This window comes from Apis laboriosa, unplaced genomic scaffold (assembly GCF_014066325.1).
Source record: "Apis laboriosa isolate Shangri-la unplaced genomic scaffold, ASM1406632v1 scaffold22_cov146, whole genome shotgun sequence".
NCBI lineage: Eukaryota > Metazoa > Arthropoda > Insecta > Hymenoptera > Apidae > Apis > Apis laboriosa.
In genome coordinates, this window is record NW_025222414.1 from 110977 (window position 1) to 136394 (window position 25418).

Here is a 25418-nt window from a genome sequence, read left to right on the forward strand (position 1 = left end):
ATATATATATATATATATATATGTATATATGTATGCAACGTGAATGATGAGGTAAACAAGGTGGAACGGGAGGTATAAGCGAGTTGCAGGAAATTTCGTTTGAATCGGGGAGAACCGGCATGAAAGAGAAAACGAACGTTGAAGAAAAGTAACGTAGACGCGCTACAGTGCACCCTACTTCGCTTGCTTCCCCACTACTTTCGATCCGAGTCTTTCAAAACCTCGTAGCTTTCACGTTGTTGCAAATAAACCCCCCTCCCCCCCAATCGTTTTCTTAAAAACGATCGCCTGATCAACTGTGGATATATATATACATATATATATATATTTCGTGATAAAATTTTGAGATAACGGAATGGAACGAGATCGAGGATAATTTGGGAAATTTTGTAGAGAAATATTGGACGGAATGATTTCTCGTCTGCTTGGAAATAAATAAAGTCGGCGAAGAAGAAAGGAAAGTGTGTGCGTGTAATGAAAATTGGATGAACGAGGGAAGAGAGAAGATGCGTATCGATGGACCATAGCATCGCGTATGCGCCTCGAAGCTGTGGAAAATGAATGGTGGAATACAGGGATGAATATTGGGGAAAGATTCGCTCTTAAAAATTGATAGGTTTCAATCACGTGCTCTATCTCACAGAGTGCCCGGACTCAGTGGACGGAGGCATGCACGCTCATAGATACGCAAGCGAGGGGGGATACAATTACAAAATTTTATTCCCTCAAATATTCGTGGAGGGGAGTGTTCTTTCTTCCTAGCCGATCAAAATTTTAAAATGCGCAAAACAAATCTCTCTCTCTCTCTCTCTCTCGTTTAAACATCGTACACGCGTTTTATTATTATTTGTTACACGCGTTAACAATATTCGCCATCCGCAACGATATTTCACCTCAATTTCTGCACGTTCCATCTATGTATGTTCATTACGATTTGCATATCATCCCCCCTACGTGTAATTCCCATTAAAACATTAGCGCGGAGAGAAATAAAAATATCGATTCAAAAATCGTCGACAACGTTTCGTCGAATTTTCCTCGAATCAATTCGAAACGAGAACGCGAAATCGTGAAATCGTTCGTCACCTTCTCAAACAATCGGGACAAAATGAACGAACTTGGCTATATTTTATTAATATTCGTCGGTGTAACATTAATTTTTCGTCGCAATTAAAATTGCGGGCTCGCCCCCCCTCTCTCTCTCTCTCTCTCTCTCTCTCTCGCTCGACTCGAGATATCCACAACGCGACTTCCGACAAGCGACTGCGCCGATGGAACAATATCGATAACTCGCTTAGATCGTCAGAGCGCGAAAGGGAAACGTATTGTTGAAATTTAATTAAAACCAATTTCGAGCACCACTCGAAAGACGAGTGGTCTTATATCGGCTGTAACCATCTTTTGCCCCAACCATCCTAGCCCTCCCTCCCCCCCCTCTCTCTCTCTCTCTCCCTCTCTCCTTCGACTCTGGGGCCCTCTGCGTTGCCCCAGCTAACGACGGAGGTAAAAAACGAGATCTAGTGGCTAATTAGCAGACCTTCGGTCGTTCGAAAAAAAGGAGAAAGAGAAGAAAAGGGAGAAAAAGAAAAGAAAAAAAAAATCGGTGTACACCGAGATTCCGTGTAAACTTTGATATTCCTCGTCCCCTCTTCTTACTAGTTGAAAAGAACGATAAAAAAGGAAAGAAAAAAAGAACGACTTTTCCGTGAATAGTTAGATGCATCGGATTTAATAAAACCGATCTGATCGACGCGTCGTTTGAAATATTATTCTCAACTTTCAATTAATAACGTTACCAATTAACCCGGAGAGATTAATTTTAATGGGTGTATTTTAGCGAGATTTATATAATTTTCAATGAGAATTTCAATCTTGAAGAAGAAAGAGGATTCGATTAATTCTTCTTCCATTCTTTCCTTTTCTTTTCTCTTCTTTTCTTCTTTTTCGACAATGATAATATAATATCAATTACCGATTAATTTATCATTTCCACGAGGATCATTTTTCGAAATTGGCCGGAAGCGAATTATATTATATTAAAACCGTATTCCGTATAATAATAATTGTTGGAATAATCGTTCACTTGCGCCAAATAAATAAAGATATTGAATAATTCAATAAAGCCATTACATTGCATATTAACGTAACGTAAATAGACGTTACATCGATACACCGAGATAAATCCCCCATAGATCGTGGAAAAAAGATCGGCGGCGGTCGTATCAATCATCCGCGAAGAAAGGCGACTGCGGCGGCGGGGGTCTGTTTGACGCGTATCATCGACGAGAGATAAACTAATTGCAAAATCAATTCTCGTAATAAAGTGCACATATTTATAATTGTATACGCCGTATAAATAATAATCGATCCGAGTGGTGGCCTGTACATTTGGCCACGTACACGTGTGCATCTACCCACCGGTTATTTCATTATATATACGTATATGAACGCGAAATTGCAGTTGTTGTCAACTGTGACAGATCGCCCACTTATTTCCGATCGATAGACCGACAAAGGTCTAATCAACCGTGTTCTCGTGTGTTCCTACGTATGCAGGGACCCTGCTCGCAAAATTGGCGTCGCGCATTCGTTAGAAAGCGAATACCAATTTCCATTCCACGCGTGTCTCTCGGCCATTCGGGTGGTGAAAGAATATTTAAGTAAAATCTTTAAAAAAATGTAACAATAAAATATCAAAAACGAGACGTCACCTTAATATGACACGAATACAGAAGCTCACTTTAAACTTGGATGTAAACACAAGCATTTTCTAGTGGAATTGACACCAGGGCAGCTTAAATAATATACGAGAAAAACACTCTTTACATCGGGGAAAACGTTACTATTCGAGATTTTATTATTAAATACCACAATAAATATGAGAATTCACGATCTCTTCGGAAAACGTCCATCGAAAACTAAAGATGGCAGCCATTCTTCTCTTCATTCTAAGAGAAGAGAATCTCGCGAAAGTTGATAATTCTTCCCTCCGATTCTCTAATACAGCAAAATAGCTGTAAATATCAATTTATAACAATCCTTGAAGAGACTCCACCGAGAGTGAAGGGTGTCCAAGGGTTGCCGAAAATTCTTCTCCCCCTCGAAACGACAAAAAGCAATCGTAACGTAATAAAGTAATAAAGTAACCGATTCAACGTATCCAAAAATATATCCAAATCCATTCTCCAATCTTCTCTGCAAACTCGAGCACGAAACGGCCAATTTCCGCGACGATTCGCGCCATCCTTTTACATCTAAGCTACACCATCCTCCGACGCGCGTCACGTGTCCGTACACAACCGAATTTTGGGCGAGCAACTCTTTTTTTTTTCTCCCCCCCCTCTCTCTCTCTCTCTCTCTCTCTTCTTTTTTTCCCCCAGCCGGTATTAGCAGCGGCCTGTTTTTTTTTCGAACGGGTATCGATCCAGGGCGGCGAAGCTGCGTCGAGCGGAATGAGGCAGGCACAGTCTTGCGTAACGAACTGAGCCACGCCGGCACAAATAATGGGGGTTTTGTTTGGCGAACGGGGTAATTCGTTTATCTCCTTTTTCCAGCAATCCGCCGCCGGACAACACGGGGCCACGGCCACGGAGGGGAAGAGGGATTGTCCAGCCTCGAATCAAACGGAATTACATTGCATTCGTTTCATCTGATCGTAAACAGTTACGTGTTAACAAACGCGTGTTTGCTGGATACGGGCGTGGGAGGAGGTAAAGACGAAGGGAAAGAAAGGTGGACGAAGAGGGAAAGGATGGAGAGAGGGTTGGAGGGAGAAGAGGTTTAAAGCTGGATCGTCGTTATCTTCAATTAATAAGGAGCATTGGTTTGGGAATTGGCTCCATCGATCTTTATTTCCTTGTGAAAGGGTTAACTCTTTGCACTTGGCAAGCGAGTAACGTGAAATGATTTTTATACGTTTCTTGACACATTGGGTAGAGACACCTCGTTTCGATGTTTTCTACGAGGAATTAAAAACACTCGAAGCAATAATAGGTGAGAAGGAATTCCCGACAATAAAATGTAAAGTCTGCTCGTCCAATGGAAAAAGGAGTTAAGCCATTGCTTAGCAAAGGAGAAATGCTTCACCGGATATCATACTCTGAAGCATTATTCGAGTTCGTAGAGTAAATAATGATTAATCGATTTAATTTTATTTATGTAATAAATATCAGTTAAAGTGTAAAAAATCGTGCATGATAAATAGATGTGGAAGAAATATATAATATTATTTAAGAATACTTTATAAACGCGAGTTAAAAAGTGTATATATGCATGCTATACTTTTCTTTCGAGCGCTCAAAAATGTGCGGGCTCTGGAATTAACGCAACGTGTTAATAAAGGAAATTATTTACAAATTGCTAACTGCGCTCTTATTAATCGAGGAGAGATACAATACAATAAAAATCTAGCATGAAATGACTGAGACCTATTTTTACACGTTGAATAGATTGGGATGGTGGATCGAAAAGCGAGGGTACGTTACGCGCTCGATTATTATACATAAATGGCCCAACTATTCGCTCAAAGATGGTATCGAAGCTATCAGGTATTTCATTATGACCGGCAAAGTTTAATAAAGCTCGAATACTTCTGTCATCCCGTTGGATCCCAAATTGGGGAATTAAAACAATGGATCAAAAAAATTCTTTAGAAAATTTACGAAAATTTCAGCCAAAAAATTTCTCCCTTGTCGAATTAACAATTAACACGAAATACCAATAATAAGATACATGACAATCTTTTTACAATTCTCGATCCACGGTCGAGGATGATACCGTACAAATCCCTAAGTAGCTCTTGTACTAGCTTGTCGCCCCTCATCATCCGTAACTCCGTGCCGATCAAGTGCTCAACGATGACAGTTCCCAACCGATAAAGCCTTTCCCTCTCGAGAAGAAGAAAGAAGAAAGAAGAAAGAAGAAGAAGAAGAACAAACCCCATCCCCTATTACAATCCTGATTTAAAACTCAGAGCGAAGCGGCGGCTCGGTCGACACTCCACAAAATGTCACTCTGAAACTGTGATTAATACGGCGGCTTATTGGTGAATCGTGGTCATGTGTGCACCATTCGTGGCGCGCATTCACGTACCCGTGACTGTGATGCGGTCGCAAAGCGGTTCGAATTTCTGCCCTCCCTCTCTCCCTCTCTCCCTCCCTCCATCCCTATCTCGTTCTATCTCTTTCCGTTCTCCAGTGAAACCGGTGGTGTGTGCACGCGTGCACGTCGTATCGTTTTGGACGTGGCCGGGGACATTTGCTGACTGGCGTTTGGTCGGGATTACCCAAACCTTCTCGGTTTTCCTCTCTCTCTCTCTCTCTCTTTGAATTACAGCAAGTCCAATTTACAAGCATCGGTACGAAACGAATGCAAAAATGAATTGGACGTCATGAGCGAGCGGCCAAGCCCGGCGACCGAAAAAAGGCCGACACAATGGCGGCGGTGAGCGGAGCAGAAGAGAGGAGAGGAAGGGGAAAACCTGGCCACTTTTAAATGGACTCGTGCACTCGTAGGGGGATACGTCTTCTTCGTGGAGGGATGATAATAATAATAATAAAATGTTGACTCTGCCCGTCGAAATTTTTTTCTCTTTCTTTTTTCTCTCTTTTTTTTTTTTTATACTTTACATTTTCTCTCCGATATTTCTACTCCTACCTTTTATTTTTCGACGTTGATTTTTTGAAACATGCACTAGGATCCTTCCTATTTTTCTATACGTATATATATATATATATATATGTGTGTGTGTGTGTGTGTGTATTTCTTTCTCTATTTTTAGGATAAAGTTACAGCGTTCTGTGTATTTCTCTTTTTTTTTTTTCTTAGAGATTTATTAATAGAAAAGAGTGCAAACGAGTGTTCGTTGTATTTTCACAACGGCGAGAGTAGCAGAGTCGTTTCGTATGGTGCAATTTGCAAAGGGGAATTAATAGGGAACGGGGGCAGATGTAAATTGGATATCGTGAGTGACCGATCAATTAGGGATGGATTACGGAACGGTAAAAGAAGGGGCAACAAAGAGGCGACGAGCGAAACGGACGAGGAAGGCGTTTAAATCGATTCGATCGTAATCTTTTGAAAAAACTCGCCGAAATATCGAGCGTAAAAAATTTGAAATAAAATAAACGGAGAGAGGGGGGGGGGAGAAGGAAAGAGGATGTGGGGGAGGAGAAGAGGCTTTTAACAAAGCCGTCGAAATATCGAGCTGTGTAAAATCGTGAAATAAAAAAAAGAAAAACGAAAAAAAGAAAAGGAAAAAAAACGTGAAAGTGAAAAATACATCTGAAACGACTAACCTTCTTCTTCAGTTTCCAATTACAGTTAATTCGAAACTATAATTAAGCAATTATAGTTATTCGAGTTCGCAAAATTGGACTGTGATATCGAATAAATTAATCTCGGTGACGTAACGCGAGCTCGCGTGAAAATTTAAAGGCAAGCAATGACGTTGGCTCGGTTGGATTGCAGCCCTACAGAGGAGGAGAAATTGCGCGCAACGACGCACACATCAAGGAAATTGCGTTCAATATCCTAATGTTTCGCTACGTCAATGGTTCGTGGCGTAAGTTATATCTTTCCACCTTCTTTTATTATTTTATACTCGGAACGGTGGAAACAACTTTCGACATTTACCAAGAATTGGCGCGAGAGAAACGTACGTGAAAATTTACGTACCAACAATTTCTTCTGATCAATTGTACCGCGATGAAAGATGGAAAAAAACATAAAGGAAATGTACAAATTGAATCCTGGTATCGGATCCTCGAGAGTTAGATTCATATAAAAAAATGTCCCGAAAATATGGAAACATCGAATAAATCGAGGAGATCGTCCAAGTAATTTTTCAAGCGATATTTCTCTTTGCGTTAAAACTTCGTTAACGAGTTATCAACAAAAAAAAAAAAAAAAAGAAAAACTACGCTACGTCGCAAATCATAAAGAGCAATCAAGCCTGCTCGATACAAATTCGAAGGATATATATATATATATACGTCGAAGAAAATATTCTGTCGAGTATTAACGGATAAATATATTTTTTTTAACGGAAAAAAATTATTATCGAATCACCTCTCCAGTATATTGCACTCGTCGCGCAATGATAAAACCGTGACCGAAAGATTATCGCAAAGAAGGAAATATTGCTGTATAAATAAATCCCCAAGAAGGATCTTTATCTATTACCGACATTTATTGAGTTTTTCCAACATTATTATTTTTTATACATACCCTGTAAAATCATCTAATTTACATAATTTACAATGTATCGTGAGCGGGTGATTACAAGGATGAATCAAATTGCATAGTGACGCACTTGAAATAAGGATAATCGCATTAAATAATTTCACAGCGTCAAATTAAATTGGAGGAATTCGAATTAATTACCAGGGATGGACACGCGTTAAGCGTGTCACGTGATCGATACAATAAAATAAAATATACACATACAGGAGGCGCTAAACTCGATATGAATACCGTTATTCGCGGGAGAGCAAAAAAATGGAATTAGTTAGCAATCGATCGATCATTTTGTCAAGCGAATCGTATCGAAAGAGAAACGTATTAAGAATCGATAATTTAATTTTTTATCCTTCGAGAAACGACGTTAACGTTATCGGTGGATAAACGCGTATTCCATCTATAAATGCGCGAAACAGAAATACGTTATAATTATATATATATATATATATAAATGCGATTAATTTCGATATCTGTAGAATTCAATAATCATAAAATTATGAACAGATTTTCAATATATACGAGGCGAAAGACACGTATACACGTATACGCGATCGTATACGGTATGTATACCGAACGATAATACCGAATTCCAATGAAACAATGCCGAAAATTTGCCCACTAATCGCCGTTTATACCTCATATTTGTAGCCCGTGTGGTTTATGCTTCCCTCTACGCGTGTACACATGCGCACGTGTATAACCCGCTCGTTTGCGATTCAGCAATAATTATTAGTATACAAAACAGGGGCATACTGGAAATATACATACATGTATGTACGCGGTTCTGTAACCTACATATTACAAAATTACAGGAAACGAATGTGGATCATAATTAAAAGATATTGAATAATATTGAAATAATTAATACGGTTTAAAAAAAAAAAAAAAAAAAAAAAAAGGGAGGGGAAAAAAATTAATCTTCAAGTGGATTTATGAAAGTTGATAATTGAAACGTAATTAAGCGCTCTTTATCGAAAAAGATAACTTTGTATTATTTAAATTTTAAAATTAACGAGGAAATGAAAAAAGTTTTGCTCGTTTTTCTGCTAAATATATATTCTCTATAAATTAAATTATTTACTTCTCGTATTTTACATATTTTGCACTTTTCTCGGGAAAAGGGAAAAGCATCGAGAACAATTTTTATTTATTTTTTTCACTTTTGAAAACGCATAATGATTAATCCCGAAGAAAATTTAATTTGATCGAGAAAATTGCGTTGAAAAATATTTTTTAAAATTGCGTATAATTTTATACAAAATTTCCATTCGTTATTATTATCCTCTCGTCACTTTTAGTTCCATTAATTTATCATTCGTTGAAATCATCTCTCTCGTTATTGCCTATAACGCGTACAATTTTTGAAACAATTACAATAAACAATAATTTTATCAATTGCTACACGGTATAATTTATAATTTTTTTCAAAAAAAAAAAAAAAAACAATCTCGCAAGGAATTGTGAAAATCCTTATAAACCGTCAAAATATTCTCCTTTTAAACCACAAATATTCCAAACTCTTGTTGGTTAAGTCACGCATCGGCAGAGTTCGAGACGTGATAAGTTTGCAAAAGCGAGTTTCTCCAACTGACGCGAAAGTTATGACGGTTTCCAAGTGGTAAACTTGACAGATTATACAATAACTTTATGATTACTATTACACGGATTAACGCACAATCTCGTTGGCCGTCGTGCAGCTAAATTCTCACCCCATTAATAAATATGTCACTGTCGGATAACATCTCAATATAAAACAAAATAAAAAAAAATATATATATATAAATCGAATCCGTAAACAGTTGAAAAATTCACACTCCTATCCTCCTTTCGCTTTCCATCTCCGCTTTAAATCGTTTTACGAACGAAACAAATCCATAAAGTGACAATTACATCGATCACGAAACGAACGAATAACTTCTTTATAATTTTACCAATTGTAAAATTACGCATAACGTTATTCACATTATTCAACATCTTCCAATCTTTTTATCTTTTTTCCCCTCCGTCCCATCGCGTCCAAATGATATATCAATTGTGAACAAGTCAAAACAAAAAGAAAATAACACCACTCGTTCGATTTCGTACGATTTTTCGTGTCTCCATGAATTTTATCCCCTTCTCCGTAATTGGACGACGCCATAATAATAGGCGGAGTTGACGGCCTGTTAGGAACCATAGTGGAATACATTAAAATCCGGGTAACGGAGCGCGGCAAATTTATTTGTTGACCGAAGAGATGGAGAAAAGAGAGGGAGGGTTACGGGGCGAAGGGTGGGTGATGGAGCAAGCGGTGTTCCCGCATCGTGCGACTCTCATTTGGCTTCTATTGTCCGGGTATCGCTGAGCCCGGATATCGGCTACAACGCGTATCAGTTGATTGTAACACGAAAATCTACATTTTTTTCTTTTTTTCTTTTTTTTTTTTTTTTCTTTTCTTCATTGCCGATATTGTACGTCCACTCGAAAAAAGAATATATAGTTCGCCCCCGTGTCTTTTCTGCGCGCGACAGCTTATTGGATTCATTGCGCTCCCCGTTGCCACTTTTCATTTTTCATTCCCTCCAAATTATTACTTTTATCGTTTACGAAAGAAAGAAAAGAAAGAACGTACGTCTTCGTATTTTTTTTTTCTTTTTTAAGAAAGAAAATGGATAAAAGACAAGAACGGAGTAAATATCGCACGGCGGAAAGGAAATTTTGGAGAGAAAGATTTATTTTCACGCGGGGTAGCGGGGTTGCAAACGCTGCGCGAGGAGATCCTCTTGAGTGGAGAGACAAGGAGAGGAAAACTGGAGACAGAGTAAAGAGAATTCGAAAAAAGGAGAAAGTTCGGGAGAGAAGAGAAAAGATTTTTTTTTTTGAAAAGTGCAGCAACGCCGGCCAAGAGACGGTGTCAGTTCTTTTAAATATCTCATATGAAAATATGAATACGAACACGCACTCCCTTTTCTCCACGTTTCTACTCTGATGGAATAATCTTCTTCCCACAAAAGAACATGTTCTTCCCCCTTTTGGACGAACGTCCTTCTTCTTTTGATCAAAAGAATAGGAAAAAAAAAAAAAAGAACCTTTCCTTTCTTTTTCTTCGCGATAATATATTTCGCGATCCGATCGTTCGTGAAGGCACGTTCGATTAATTAAACGACGAGGTCAATATACGATACAGATAAAAGCAAGTCGGAAAGCAAGTTGGTCGAATGACAACGCCAGTTGTCACGGAAAAGTCTCGTTAAAAAAAGAAAAAAAAAAAAAAAAAAAGTGCAAACGTGTCACCCGTGCAATAGTTCGAAAGCGGTAGTTTTGCCACGTGTGTTTCGCCTAGATGATCTATCTAGTTTATCTCTTTTCTTCCTTTTTCTTTCTTTTTGTCCTATATCTTCTATCGCATTAGATCGTTCGTTTTCAAAGAAAGAAAAAAAAAAAAAAAAAAATATCCGAAAATTCGTGTCCAACGGGCGAACATTTTTATTAATTATCATCGTGCAAAACGACGTTGAATCCCTCGACGCGCTATTAAATTACCATTACCACCGATCCTTCAACGGCCCGCATATTTCACCTTCAACACCGTCTTCCACAACATCCACTTCCCACACCCACCAAATCCCCTACACCCTTTCGATCTAATACGATCCCCCCTAATACGATGCGCACGGAAGGTGAAAACGGAACCACTCCCCCCCTTCTCCCTTCTTACACGTTATTACACACAAAATCACGTGTATGTATATATATATATATATTTATATATATATATGCGCATAAGCAGGGAGAGAAGAGGTAATACACGACGAGGCGCATCTCGTTCCTCGTAAATCAATTAATCACTGTACACACACACACACACACATATATACACACACACACACACAGAGGAGAACTATTTTTCTTCCCAACGAAATTTCCTTACGAGATTTATGACCACTGCTGCCACCCCCTCCCCCACCTACCGTTGTATTATATCTACATATAAGGTCAGCCTGGAGAGGTGGGCCGAAGGGGGAGGGGGAGGTTAGTTGATTTAAATCACTCTATTCGAAAACGTGCCACCAATGCTTCATCTGCATTTAAACAGTTATGCGCAGCAAGCAAGTTTGTGTCGATGTATCTGCCCCTCTCCCTGCAGTAATTTTCATCCTATTTTACAATATGCACGCGGTATTCCACGCGGCGCCCCCCTCCTCCCTTATAAAAATATCCCCAAACTAATTAATAATTCGAACGATTGGAGGGAAAAAGGAGGAGGGCCAATGAAAATTGAAATTCAAAGGGCACCGTTTTTCAACGGTTCTCCCCTCGCGTCGGGGAGAAAAGTGGTTGATTTAAAAATTGTACGAAAAAAAAGTGGACAATTTGAGTGGATAAATTCACTCAATATCCCCCGTGGCGTGGTCAATTTTCCTCTCATTTGTGATACGAGAATCGATTGTATGTCGATGATTAATTTCGGGATGTAATTTATCGAATTTTATTCTATTTTATTTATTTCTGTTTCTTTTTTTTTTTTTTTCAATTTCCAACTTTCCCTCGCTTTCCCTCCAATATTTTTCTTCCGCTTGTTGTCGATCCCTGTCGACAAACTCGATACGTTCTTTCTTTATCAATTATAATTGCAAACAACGTACCTGACGAAGGAGGAGCGCTTTTGAATATGTAGAGAATGTAGTTACATATTTTTTCTCCTCCCCCCCTCCTCTCTTAAACCGCGATTCTTCCACGAATAATTAAAAAAGAAATCTTTCCTTCTCTTTCGAGATCCAACCCGCTTTGCGCGATCTCACAAGAATCTCGTAATCCTCTCAACGTATTTCCATCTGTATTTTTTATTTTCCATAGTGGCTCTTTCGATCTAAAATTAAACAGAGACGATTATTAAAAGTATTATATATATATTTGTCCCATATATGTCTCCATGTTAAGGGATGAAATATAATTTTCACAAATGGGGTGAAAATCAGAATTCGACTCGGGTGCAAATCAAATGTTCCCGGAAGCGTAACTAACCGGAAAGAAACACGGGAAGAAGCCCCCTCCGGTGGTGGTATCAATCGTGTTTGCCATGATTCATTTGTTTATTCGACGCGCGAATTTTATCGATGAGAATTGGATAGAAGAAAAGAAAGAAGAAGAAGAAGAAGAAGGAACCTTCTTTTTCCACCTCTCCCTCCCTCCCTCCCTTTTTCTTTACTCTACAAACATATCGATTCAACGTGTCGCTGTAGAGCGAAACAATAAGCACGATGCGCTTAAGAGATAAAATGGACGACGAGGCGGTGCAAGTTAATGGCGCCTTAGGATTGATTCGCAGTCACCGACCTGACGTTGGTCGGAGGATATTCGCGCAAATGCGAATTGAAGGAAGAGATTGTGGAAAACGAAGCTTTGGAGTCGGATGCAACGTTTTAAAGATTAGCGAGCGAAATTTGATTTAATTTAATTTCCCTCGCGGGACCAAAGGCCGAACCCTCAAACGATCGATTCGCGCCAATTACAAGCCTGTATGCACGAGAGTTGTACATAGTTTTAAAAAATGCAATGCACCTTGGATACGAGATATTTTTATTAATTTTTTAAATTTTTTTACCCCTGGGAGGTAACTGCAGAAAGGATGAATAATTTTCTCATTTCCTATAATTTACAACAACGCGTGCGTTTTAACAATTTGTTTTATTATCGGCGTGCAATTGTTCGTTGCGCGATAAATTTGGAGAGAATTTGTTCGAAATTGATAAATCGAGAATTATTATGAATCAAACTGAGGAGAGGGGGAAAGAAAAAAATACCCGAGTTGCATCAATTAATATTACGTTTCGTGTAATGGCACACTCTAGTTTCGTTCGATATTCGTTATTCTAGGTATCGGTTTTTTTTAATTGGCATCCTGACTTTAAAAATTCGATAAAAGTGTTATTTCGATAAAATTGTCGGTTATTTTTCACCACTCTTTGCTCTCTTTTTTTGTTTTTTGATGGTAATAATAATAAAAAGAAGAAGAAGAAGAAGGAAAGAGATATATCTCTTTATTTCCCTTCGTTTGTTATCGAAAGTGACGTAGAGATAAAAAAATTGTTGCATTAAATCAAGAGTTATGGTTTATCGGTATGATTAAAATAATAAATGGAAAATAATTCGTTCAAAGGGAATTTTAAAAAGATCTAAGCGGGCGCTATAGGGGAGAGGAGAGAAGGTTATATCTCGAAGTAGATGGGAGGTTAATTAATCAATTTTATCGCCCTTTCATACAATCAGCGCTTCGTTCCTCTTTCGCTCCTCTCCCGTTCTTATTCAATACTTTATCTATCTAATTCCCATAAATAAATCTTACTGCCCGCAAAAAAAAAAAAAAAAAAAAAAAAAAAAAAAAAAAAAANAAAAAAAAAGAAAGAAAGAAAAAAAAAATAATATAAATCGTAGAACAAAATCGAAAAAAAAGGAATTCACATATATCGACAGTTTAATTAAGATTCAATCGAATCAAATTAATTCCCGATATTCGAGTGACCGATTAAAACCCCACTACCCGCGTTCTATCCTAATATTATTTCATCGAATAAATTATATTCCTCTCCTCGCGTCTATCTATATTTATATTAAAAAAAAAAAAAAGAAAAAAGAAAAAAACCTTCAGAAATACATCCCAGCCTCATATCCCCCTCCTCAAACGAAACAAAAGACAGAGAGAGAGAGAGAGAGAGAGAGAGAGAAATATACATGGATTATAGAATTATAGATATATGGAAGGAGAAGAAATATTCATCGTTCGATATAAATCGCTAATTGCCAATTAATTAGTAATCTATTATATCCGCGCGTGTCGCACGATCGACCACTGCTACCACCACTACCACCACTACTATTACTATTGCTACACGTTCCACGGAATCACGCGAGTCGTATTCCTCTTCTTTCCACGCGGAGGAGGCGGAGGGAGGGTTAATTAACCTTTATCGTTGACAATACCACTACTAATAACACTCTTTGATTCCATATCGCTCCTCTCCCTCCGATACCGCCTGCCTACCCATCTGCCTACCCATTGTTCTTTAATATTGTATCGAGCGCGGGGAGGCGTGACGATGAATTCGATTCAGCTTTTCACCCGGTAAATCGTTAAATTTCCACTCAATCATCCGGCCTATTGTCACAAACATTGCGTACGAGCTTACGTAAGCAAATAAATACGTTTGGGATCAGACTTTTGCTTAGACAGAGACGAAAAAAAATAGGGAAGGAAAAGAGGGAGAGAGAGAGAGAGAGAGAGAGAAAAAGAAGAAATGAGATTAAAAAAAAATAAAAAATAAAAAAAACACGCATGAGATATCACGTGATTGTACGTGATTGGAATAATAATGATAGTTTTTTTTTTTTTTTCAATTTTTGAACGATTTTTCGTACATGGTATTGAAAAACGTATTTTTTATTTTTTTTCTCTTTCTTTCTTTTTCACTTTCCTCTATTTTTTTGCTCACGCTTTTTACACGCTCACGTTGTCGTATACGCGCGTGTTGTGATTGTCGTAAAACACCTCCCTCCCCCTTGGCTGCTCGATCGCGCGGAGGGTACGCGTGTAATCTTTAATTAACTGGGAATAATGGTGACATCGCTATAATAGTTTCCCCACTCCGATTTCACTCGTGCTCGCGTGCCGAGTTATATCGTGTAACGCGTTTCGTACAAAATTGACATTTGAAGCGGCGATTAAAACTATTACTATTATTGCGTATCGCAACAAGCTAAGGAATCGATCCGCCTCGCGACTATTAGACGCGTTCATTTTGAATTGATATTCGGGTGATCGAAATTTCGTCCAAAAAGAAAAAGAAACCAGATCCACCATCGATCGTATATTGGAAGATATGATCCCTTCCTCGTGAAAATATTTCGATCGAAAAGCGGTTTGGATGGGGAAGAATTTCATGGGAGGGGAGGGATTAAAAATCGACCGATCATTGAATCGGTCTCCCTCCGTCCCCGGTCGTTTTCAGGAAAAGATCGATCGTCGGTTCGGTTCGAGTGGATATTCGAAACATTTGGGACGCGTTTGAAACTCGGCTCGCGCCAAGTTTCCTTCTTCGTTCGGGACATAATCTCGGGAGGGGCAGGGGGAGGGTTCCCCGGGGGGACTCGATGGAGAAAACGCCCTAAGTGATGGAGTGGCGCAACGGTACAGGGAGATACCCGGTAAATACTCCTATACACAGATAACCCAATTGCGGCCTCGGTTGCCTCGAGAAAATCTATCATTATCCTTCAATGATCCTTCTCCCCAAACCCCTCAATTAAATTGGATAAATGATGACGAGCTTACGAGTTTCATATTTGTTTACTCGGCTAACTAACACGTGAGTAATCGATGGACAGAAAGATCTTCTGATCTTTTCTCCAAGTAATTTCTATCTCTAAGTATTTTTATTCAAGCAGACACGTCTGCTCTATTCTATTCTTCGAAACTCTTCTATGGGCGGAAACCTGCACAAATAAATGGAATAAAGAAAAATTTCAAATTGATGAATTATCCTTCTCTTTTTGCACTCCTTCCAATAGAAAATTGGAAAATACGGTGTTTGAATCGCATCAAATAAGTTGAAATATAAATGATTCGCTCTTGTTATTTTCGTACATCGTATTCGCGCTGCGCTTCAAATTTCCTTGGCAATCGTTCGTTGCCAATGTATGACAGCGTGGCACAACGAAATTTCACAGTTTATCGTGGTTAGTTTCGGCCATCGTATTAATTATCGTTTATTAATTTCACAAAGGAAGAAAACGAGGAGAGAAGAAGAAGAAGAAGAAGAAGAAGAAGAAGGAGCAAAAAAAGGTGGAAAAAAGTTAAGTTTAGTAAGCAGCATTAACGTTAGAAAATAATTACTAGCCTTCGTTTATATTTTATACAAACTGTCTCAAAGTTTCACGCAGCGCCAAGGTGTCGTGTTACCAATTATACCCGTGCCATCATCATAGTTACTAATGATATCATTACCTTCGCAACGCAGAAAAAACGCAAGGAAACGTTCTCCTTTATGACGGTGGAACACTCTTTGCACAGCCTCGATGTACAACTTTCTTGTGAACTGTAAATTTATGTACTTGCTCCTCTTTAAGAGGTTGAATTTTATAACTTTCCCACTGCTCGCCTCGGCGTGTACTATATATTTTCAAGGAACCCCTACACCGGTTGACACGAATAATAATCTAAAGAGATGAAAATATATTTTTATTTTTCCTTCCAACTTTTCGAGTCGATTGAAAAAAAAAGAAACGAAAAGTAAGAATTGTCGAATGAATCGTCGAAATCGAATTCTTGGTTAAAAAAAAAAAAGGATATTGCCAAGCGTATACACGGAATAGAGAAGGTTTCCGTGTCAAGGTAAAAGGAGAATCGCACAACAGATATGACACGGTCCCCGATTAATTATACACACTGTTAAATACAGACGTTAACTTCGCCGTTAACTGTTGGATCGGGGCCAGACCGACGTCTCAGCCGTCTGAGAATTAATCAGGGAACTAAGATCGTTCTCAAAGGATTCAATTACAGGTGTAACACCTAAGGATAATCGATCACCGCACAGTTATCTTTCCAAGTTTCTCTTCTCCTAAGGTATAAATCCAAATATACAAGCTGCACGATTTTTGCAAAGATCGAGGAGAAGGAAGAGAGGATCGATTTTTCGCTTTCTTCCTCCAAATTGATCTTCCTACCACAACTTCTCTGTCAATATCGCTAATGAAATATTCAATGTTTCGTTCCCTTCTTTATCTTCTCGAGCAATGAATTAATTCAATATCGAAATTTCGTGGCTCGTATTCACGTTTCTAAAAAAAAACACACGCACATATCTGTGACTTTTATACGTCTTCTAAAATTACGTTCAGACGTTAATTCTATTCGATCAATTGACTTCTCGTGTAAAAATAGTGAAACTTACTCGAAACCGAGATGCTTTTCGATTAATCTTTGTCGACTGGATGCAAGGACACGATGTTCAACACAGAAATTATGAATGGCGATTTATATCTTTTATATGTTTTTCCATTTCCCAGAATTCGTTTAAAGTTTGGGATAGATTAGTAAGAATAAGCGATAAAAGAAGATAAAGTAATAAAAAATTATCTCTTCCCTTGGATGTCGAGCGTTTTAAAGGTTTTTCTATCTTTTCCATTCGTTGTTCAAAGTTTTATTAACTTTAACAAAAATTATATTAAATTACTCCTTAAGTAAAAAAAATTAACGATCCATCTTCGTGGACCCATCCTTTAATATTGTACAATCGAAGCGAATGTACAGAGGAAATGACGAACGAACGAACGAACGAACGACTCGAATAATAAGTCCGGTTACTCATTTTCGGCGAGCCGTGCAAGAACATTAAACCTTAATTTGATAAATGAAATTCCTGGATAGAAGGGAGCCAGATAGGAGGAAAGGGAGGAAGAAGCCACGCGGTGATCGGTTTTCGATTCGTCGATCGATCGGGGGCCAATAAAACCGAATTGTCGCCGATTAAGGTTATTAATTAAGTAACGAGTAACCATTTTTCGTTTCGATTAGATATATATACGAAGCGATGTTCGACTCGAATGATGTTTAATTATTTCTGTGGTAGAATTAAAAGCTCGCTCGAGGCGACGTGAACCGTGCGATTTGACTCTGGTTCATCGATTATTCCTTGGCCCAGGAATTAATTAGAAGATAGAAGAGGAATTTTTTTTCCTTCGACCTCCCAATGCCAAATAAATGAACCAATCGTATTCACGGTATATATATTAATTTTGGATATTCCTTCTATTCGCAAATTATAATTTGGATCGTTGATTATTTAACATCGTGGTGTTTACGATGATTATGAAGTGAAAGATCGAGGATTTACGGAAAGATTCGATAAATCATTAAACGGCATTGTCATCGTGTCCCCTGCCATACTTTTTTGATTTCCATTTCTTCGTCTCTCTCCGCCATTTTATAAGGTTTCAAGAACAAGAAATCATCGAACATTAGAAAAATCTCTTTCTCTTCTCGTTTAATCGAAACGATTGTTAAAACGATACACGATCTTGCCGATTTCCATGATGGATATATAATTGAAAAATAGCAAAAAGTATAGAAAAAAGAACTCGTGCATGGTATCGGGCGATGCAGGTTTCTTTTTTTTTTTTTTTTTTTTTTTTTATATTTCGCTTTAACGTTCTTTCGATGCCGGCAAGGGCGTACCTTCTTCAAAGGACGAACAAAGGAATTCGTAATTCACGTTGGCCGGGCTCGAGCTATGCCACCGACTTCCGGACACTCCCACCTATCATTCAACAAGAAAGTTTTACGCGGGGCGCGGGCATCCGTTTTAAAAGCAACTATACTTCCGAGTTTCGATACAAGGTACGCTTTTACGGCCCATATATTAAAACAACGGTAGGCCGGTTGGATGATTGGCGCGATAACTTGTGCCATTATTCGAGCATTAACATTTCTTTTTCCTTTTTATTTATAGACACCTTTCACTCACCGCTACGTTCATCGTTAATATTCTCTTTCTTGAAATATGATTGTATATATATATATATATATTATATATGGTTGTAAAGTTTGAAGTAGTTTGCAAAAACTGTTAATTAAATTTCTTTGAACGTTTATCAGGTGGAGTGATTTATAATTTGGATATATTTTTATATTTGCAAGTCTGATAATCTGATCGATTTTTTTTTAGTAAGAAAATATATATTCTTTCGAGCACTGATGCAAAACATGTGTAAATAATGTATAAATATCGAGGTTGATTTAAGCTTGCGAAGAGTTTAAATCCTCGATAACGCTTTTGTAGCTTTCCGTTTGTATGTACAAACGTTGTCACGAGTTAGGGAAGTTTAGGCTGGAATTTAGAAATATTACTACTTTCAAGTTCTCTCTCTTTCTCTGTTTCTCGCGCGCTATAAAATGGTGGCGCCACCACTCCGAGACACCGAGACCATTTATCTACACAAAGGAGAAGTTTTCATCGCGTGCACGTAGCAATAGTTTTTCTTCTCTTTATTATTGCGACGAAACCATGGTAAAGAGGGACCCCATGTTTTCTTACTGTTCATGTAACGTTTAATTATATACAAAATATTATAGAGGGCGAGATATCGTTGTACATATTTATTGTAAAAGGATAATAAGGTAAATTGAACGTTGGTTAACGGTGTAGCGGTTATAATTAGAAAGCCGATATAATGAGCTTAAAACTTGAAATTCTTTTCGCGTTTTTTCTTCCTTTTTTAGAAAAGTAACTAAAACAGGTCTTCCCTTACAGCCGCTAATTACACGTTCACGTATATATATATATATATGTGTGTCTGATAAAAATTAAAAAAAAATCTTCAGCAAGATTCAAAGAGAAATAAAAAAAAAAAATTCTTCGTTCAATTCGATTTCAATATAATTTTCGAGGGATAAAAATCTTACTTGATATATGTAACAAGGAAAATGATCTTGTCCAGAAATTTCTATCTATTCCACTCCAAGATGTTTCCAAGATGCGAATTAAAAAGATCGTGAAAACTCTTTTTGATATTGGGACACAAGGTACATTTACAAAGCCACGGCTAACGATGTTTAATGGTAAACTCGTAGTTATGCAGTTGATTTCACATAATGCCACGTTAGCCGCAATATGGAAATCTGTGCTGCGTGAGGATAATACCCTGTCATATTGTGAGTGCCGCATAATATCATATTGCGATACATTACGACGCAGGTACGTGTGGGTGTGTAGGTGGTACATATCGGCCGGCCTGTTCAACCCTATCCTTTCTTTATCCAACCATTTTCTTATTCCTACTCTTATTTTCAATCCTCAGCTTTCATATTTCTCTCTGTCTCTCTCTCTCTCTCTCTTCTCGTTTAATCATTCTCGACAAATAGAATAAGATGTTTGTTCAGACTATCATTAAGGGCTTAAATAATTGACAGATTTTGTGATCAAATAAACAGAACAGGGACAATAAATGGACAAACGAATATATCATACACCAGTCATATTCAAATTCAACTGTCTCCTTTCCTCATCTACTCCATTTCTTATTCTTATTCTTATTTCCTTATCCCAGCTTTCATATTTCTCTCTCTCTCTCTCTCTCTTTCTTCTCGTTTAATCATCCTCGACAAATAGAATAAGACATTTGTTCAGACTATCATTAAGGGTTTAAATAAAATTGCTAGATTTAAAGACAATTATAATTAGAACAGGGACAGTAAATGGACAAACGAGTATATTATACATCAGTCATATTCAAGTTCAACTGTCTCCTTTCCTCATCTACTTCATTTTCTTATTCTTATTCTTATTTTCAATCCTTATCTCACTCTCTCTCTCTCTCTCTTTCTTCTCGTTTAATCATTCTCGACAAATGGAATAAAATGTTCAAACTATTATTAAGGGTTTAAATAATTGCCAGATTTAAAGACAGTTGTAATCAGAACAGGGATAGTAAATGGACAAACGAGTATATCATACACCAGTCACATTCAAGTTCAATTGTCTCCTTTCCTCATCTACTCCATTTTCTTATTCTTATTTTCAATCCTTATTCCAGCTTTCATATTTCTCTCTCTCTCTCTCTCTCTCTCTGTCTCTCTGTCTCTCTCTCTCTCTCTCTTCTCGTTTAATCATCCTCGACAAATGAAATAAGACGTTTGTCCAGACTATCATTAAGGGCTTAAATAATTGCCAGATTTAAAGACAATTGTGATCAGATAAACGGAACAGAGACATTAAATGGGCAAACGAGTATATCATACACCAGTCATATTCAGACAAGTGGTACACGGCGTAACGGCCTGGACAAGTGGCATAAATCAATAATTTCCAGGCGAAGTGGTGTAAGACATTGTCGTGTTTCGACAAGTGGAATAGAATTATGATTGGATTCGTGGTTTAATCAGTCGGCTAATTGCAACGTCCCTGTTATAAATAATGACTGGTTGATAGCACAGTTTTGTTTCGAATTAGCCGGTTAACTCTTCCCTCCTTCTTTCAAACTCGAGTTACAATTCGGCGACAAGGGAGGATGAAGGATGGAGGGGGGAAAGGGTGCTCGAGAAGCGACGGTGAGCGGCTAGACGTGAAATAAAAGAATCTCTTTTGAACAATTAGCTTCAGAGAGGTATAAATATTGAGACAGCATTAACCGGAGAACTTTCTTTGGCGAAATATCACGCGAAATATAATCAAAGGAAGAGGGAATTGAAGAGGCGCCATCTTCTTTTTGTCGTCTTCTCCCCCTCCCCTTCTCTCTCTCTCTCTCTCTCTCTTTCTCCGTCGTGTAAATAAAAGATAAATTAGTTTCTGATCCCGTTCTCTAGTTATAGCGTTAATCAAAGAAACTCGAACACAACAAGCCTTTCCTCGATTTGCCTTCCGTTCCCTTTCCGTTCCAAGATTCGGCGACGTGCAAATTTTTTCGCTATGGAAAAGTTGATATATTTAGTTATAAAAAAAAGAAAAAAAAAGTGAACATCGATATTTCTATTCTCGAGAACAGAATCGTTTCTTTTTACTATTTATAATTCTTGTTATGATTTCGATGACATTTCACGTTCGCATGAAGGATAACCTTCATCCTTTTGATCATTAACTGATACATTAACAAGCAATATCCATTATCACGTTAATACGCGTATTGAAATTTCTAACGTTCTAATTAATAATCTCTCGTTTAATTGATTAGGTATAACGAATATAAAAGGAAGCAGTTACATTTCGGTCGGATTAATTTTGATAATCCTATATAACGTATATAACGTGCTTTAATTACTACAAATAATATTATTAACACAGATTATTAAATCGTCCAGATTAATTAACTTGCCGACAGATTAAACAATTCCGTTCGAACGCCAGATGGCGTAATTGAACGATGTAATATCAAATTAATGGAGCGCCACGAACAATGAAAATTCATCGAATCGTCAAATCATTACGTGTTGCGCGTTTTAATAAAAATTTTAATCTAGTACCACGTATGCGCATCCGCGCATACATCAAGCCGGAAATTCAATACGTATCACCGATTCGACTTCGATATCTTCGATATCCAGTGAGCGAACGTCGGAGTTTCGTGCCGCGCGAAGACAATTTTTTCGATATGAAAAATAAATGTTAAATATCCATTGGAATTTGCGAATAATTGATCAATTATCGATGCAATATTCCGCTCGAAAATTAATAGGGTTAAAGGAGCGATGGAAAAGTTAATCTCTAATTTCGAGAATAGACATTTCGTATCTGTCTTAAATGTCGAAATAAAATTTAAAATTGGGATTATCCGTTCCTTTTTTTTTCTTTTCTTTCTTCTTTTTTTTTCTGTTTTCTTTTTTTTTTTTTTTTTTTGATAGCTTGTAACATTCCAACGTCCATCCGCGTGCGAGATCCGCGTATGAAATCTGGTCGATCGTTAAAATTCGATAACAGAATCCTTGGAGAGGATCTAGAATTTTAATTTCGATCCGAAGCAGGAAACTACTGATGAAAAAATTGAAACCCACCACGATGGCACGGACATCGACACTTTGCAAAGATTGGAAAAATATCGATACTTGGAAAATGAATTCCGTATGAACATAAAGAGTTGTCGATAAAAAGTTGTCCATTTATGTTTTATTGCAAAATTGGACCGGTCCCCTTTTAATCGCATTTCGACTTTCAAAAAAAAAAAAAAAAAAAAAAAAGTGAATCCTTCGCGACGAAAATGAAAACTTTCGCCTCGACTCGATATTCGAAAAACCGAAATTTATTAAAAAGAGAAGAAAATCAAAATTTACAGAAAAAAATAAATAACTCCCTACGATCAAATTAATCCCAAATTAATTAATCCCTTTATACTCGAAACTAACTCCAACTACGCTTACATCACTTACGAAATAACGCGATACTATATTAAGTGGTGGGTAACGAGTTTTAACAGGTGGTTTTCTCCCTTGAAAACGTAGTATCCGTACGTAACCCGCGTCTAGATCTATACGTATACGTATCCATACCACGTTGCCGAGAAACTACTCGTCAAACTTTAGATCCGGTCGGACACGGGCCGATGAAGAGAGGGAAAAACGTTGTTCCCGGCCAACTTCCACCTATTATCTTCAAATACCACTTAACATGCAAAATCCTGAGTTTCAATCGAATTTCAATTAAAGCATAGGATGGATGTAACTCTCCTCCCCTCTCTCCCCTAACTTTTACACGCGGAAATTTTCTCCCGATACTTATAGTTTTCCTCCTGTTTACCCGGGAAGAGTGATTCTCGTTTCGAAGAACGATTTTGATATTGAAAAAAAAAAAAAAAAAAAAAAAAAAAAAAAGGAAAAAAATCTCTCCTCGTTTCCACCCTCCCTTCCCTTTTCTTCGTGAAACGATCGAAATTTCGTCGATCGAACGAATAATTTCTCTTCTTCCTAACGAACAAACGACGAATAAACTCTACAACGAATCGTTAATAAACGCGACACGATGAAATTGCACGCGCGTGAACCGACATGCATCCCCCCACGAGAAGGGGGGGGAGGGAGGAGGAAGAAAGTGCACGATGATAACGCGTGGTATTTTCCTTCTTTTCCTCCTCCTCCCCCCGAAAATGATCGGAAACTTGAAATTACTATTCGTGAGTGGAGGAGAAAACAAGAGGAGGAGGGATGAGGGGGCGGGGGGGGAGGACTGCGCCTAAGCATTTCTTCGAAGCGGCACCGCCACGAGAGACTTTACGAGACTTAATATCGGTGTTTCGACGATAATTCCACCTCTCCCTCCCACGCCACTCTCCCTCACCCTCCCTCGAACGTATTTCCACGTATACCTAAAAATCCTTGCCCCCGATAAGCCGCAATTCCACGCGCGCCACGGGCGTGTAGACGTGTCGTGACAAATCGTGATTGCAGCAATCGGGTGAAACGGGCGTAGAGATCCCCCCCCCCTCCCCCCTCCCCCCTTCCCGCGAGTCGAGCCAAGTGTGTTAATCTTTCGCGGAAGGAAGGAAGATTTCTTCTTTCTCGTCTTCTGTGCAATGAAGCGAGATGAAGGAAAGTCGGCGAGAAAGAGAAAAGGAGAAAGAAGAAAGGAGATGGAAAACTTTCATCGACTGTATGAATAATAATAATCTCGTAGTAATAATTGTAAGAGTTTATACTCACGCAGTCGCGATAATATTACACGCGGCAGAGAAGGCAACGTTGACTGACGCGAGACTGACGAAAAAGGAGGGAGGAAGAAGAAGAAGAAGAAGAAGAAGAAGAAGGGGAAAAAAAATACGCCGGCGAACTTCTCCTCCCTTGTAAGGGGGGTGAAAACCACCCCAGCATATGAACACGCGCGCACACACACGCACACACTCCCGGGGGTGCGATATTCATATGAATGAGCGGGCAGTCAAAGTGATAAGATATAAGTCGACGGCACGGCTATTTGCATAATGTAGGCCCTCGTTATGTACGCCCATTAACCTCCGCGCCCCTTGTGCCCCATCGTCTTTCACGGCGACCACTCCTGGCTGATCATTTTCCACGAGCGGGACACTCGAACGAGGAATTAACACAGCCGGTAACATCCCCCCCCTCTGGATCACCCCCTTTAACTTAATAACGTTTCATAGCGTGTTAAAGGAGGGGGTTGACTCGGAGGAGGAGGATGCTTTACGACTCGGTTAAATTGCTCTGCTTTCTTTAATGTGTGGTGTGAAATTTTTGTTCCCTTTGAGTCGATATTCTCACGTTTCGAGGATGTGAATAATTTCGATTTCGATTCGTGCTGAAAGAATTTTATAAAAAATTCTGGGTTTTATATATAAATTTGATAGATTTAAAATAATTGTATTTCTTGGAAATCACTTACTTTCGCGGAAGAAATTCCACGTAGAAGGGATGGATAAAATAATTTCTTTACGAAATGAGGACACGTATTGTTTTTTTATTCCCCTTGCATGCCCTTCTCCTCTAACTGAGTTTGTTGCGCTCATATTTATTTAATCCTTGAAAAGCCCCGGGCGTTGTCGTGTCCTATCAAATATTTGTTTCCATTCCAATTTCATTTTCCACGAACGGTTTATTCGTATTTGACAAATGATCGTAACATTTGCCGTCATCTTATCGAGAAAAAAAATATCGATTTCGCCCATTCTTCGCCCATTTCAAATCATCCTTCGCTCTTCCTTCGCGA

General features: G+C 38.3%; 1 protein-coding gene across 4 annotated transcripts in view; it reads right to left on the minus strand.

Annotated features, from left to right (window-relative positions):
* Positions 1 to 25418, minus strand: part of LOC122713137 (lachesin) — a 218036-nt gene that overhangs the window by 94302 nt on the left and 98316 nt on the right. For 2 of the 4 annotated variants that reach the window (XR_006346453.1, XM_043933347.1), the window contains exon 1: positions 25095 to 25218. The exons of the other annotated variants lie outside the window; for them this stretch is intronic. Coding sequence is in view for 1 of the 2 variants with exons in the window: in XM_043933347.1 (XP_043789282.1) it covers positions 25095 to 25218 (124 nt within the window). In the remaining variant the exon portion in view is untranslated. Of the gene's footprint in view, positions 1 to 25094; positions 25219 to 25418 lie in introns of those variants that run through there. 4 annotated transcript variants of the gene reach the window in all.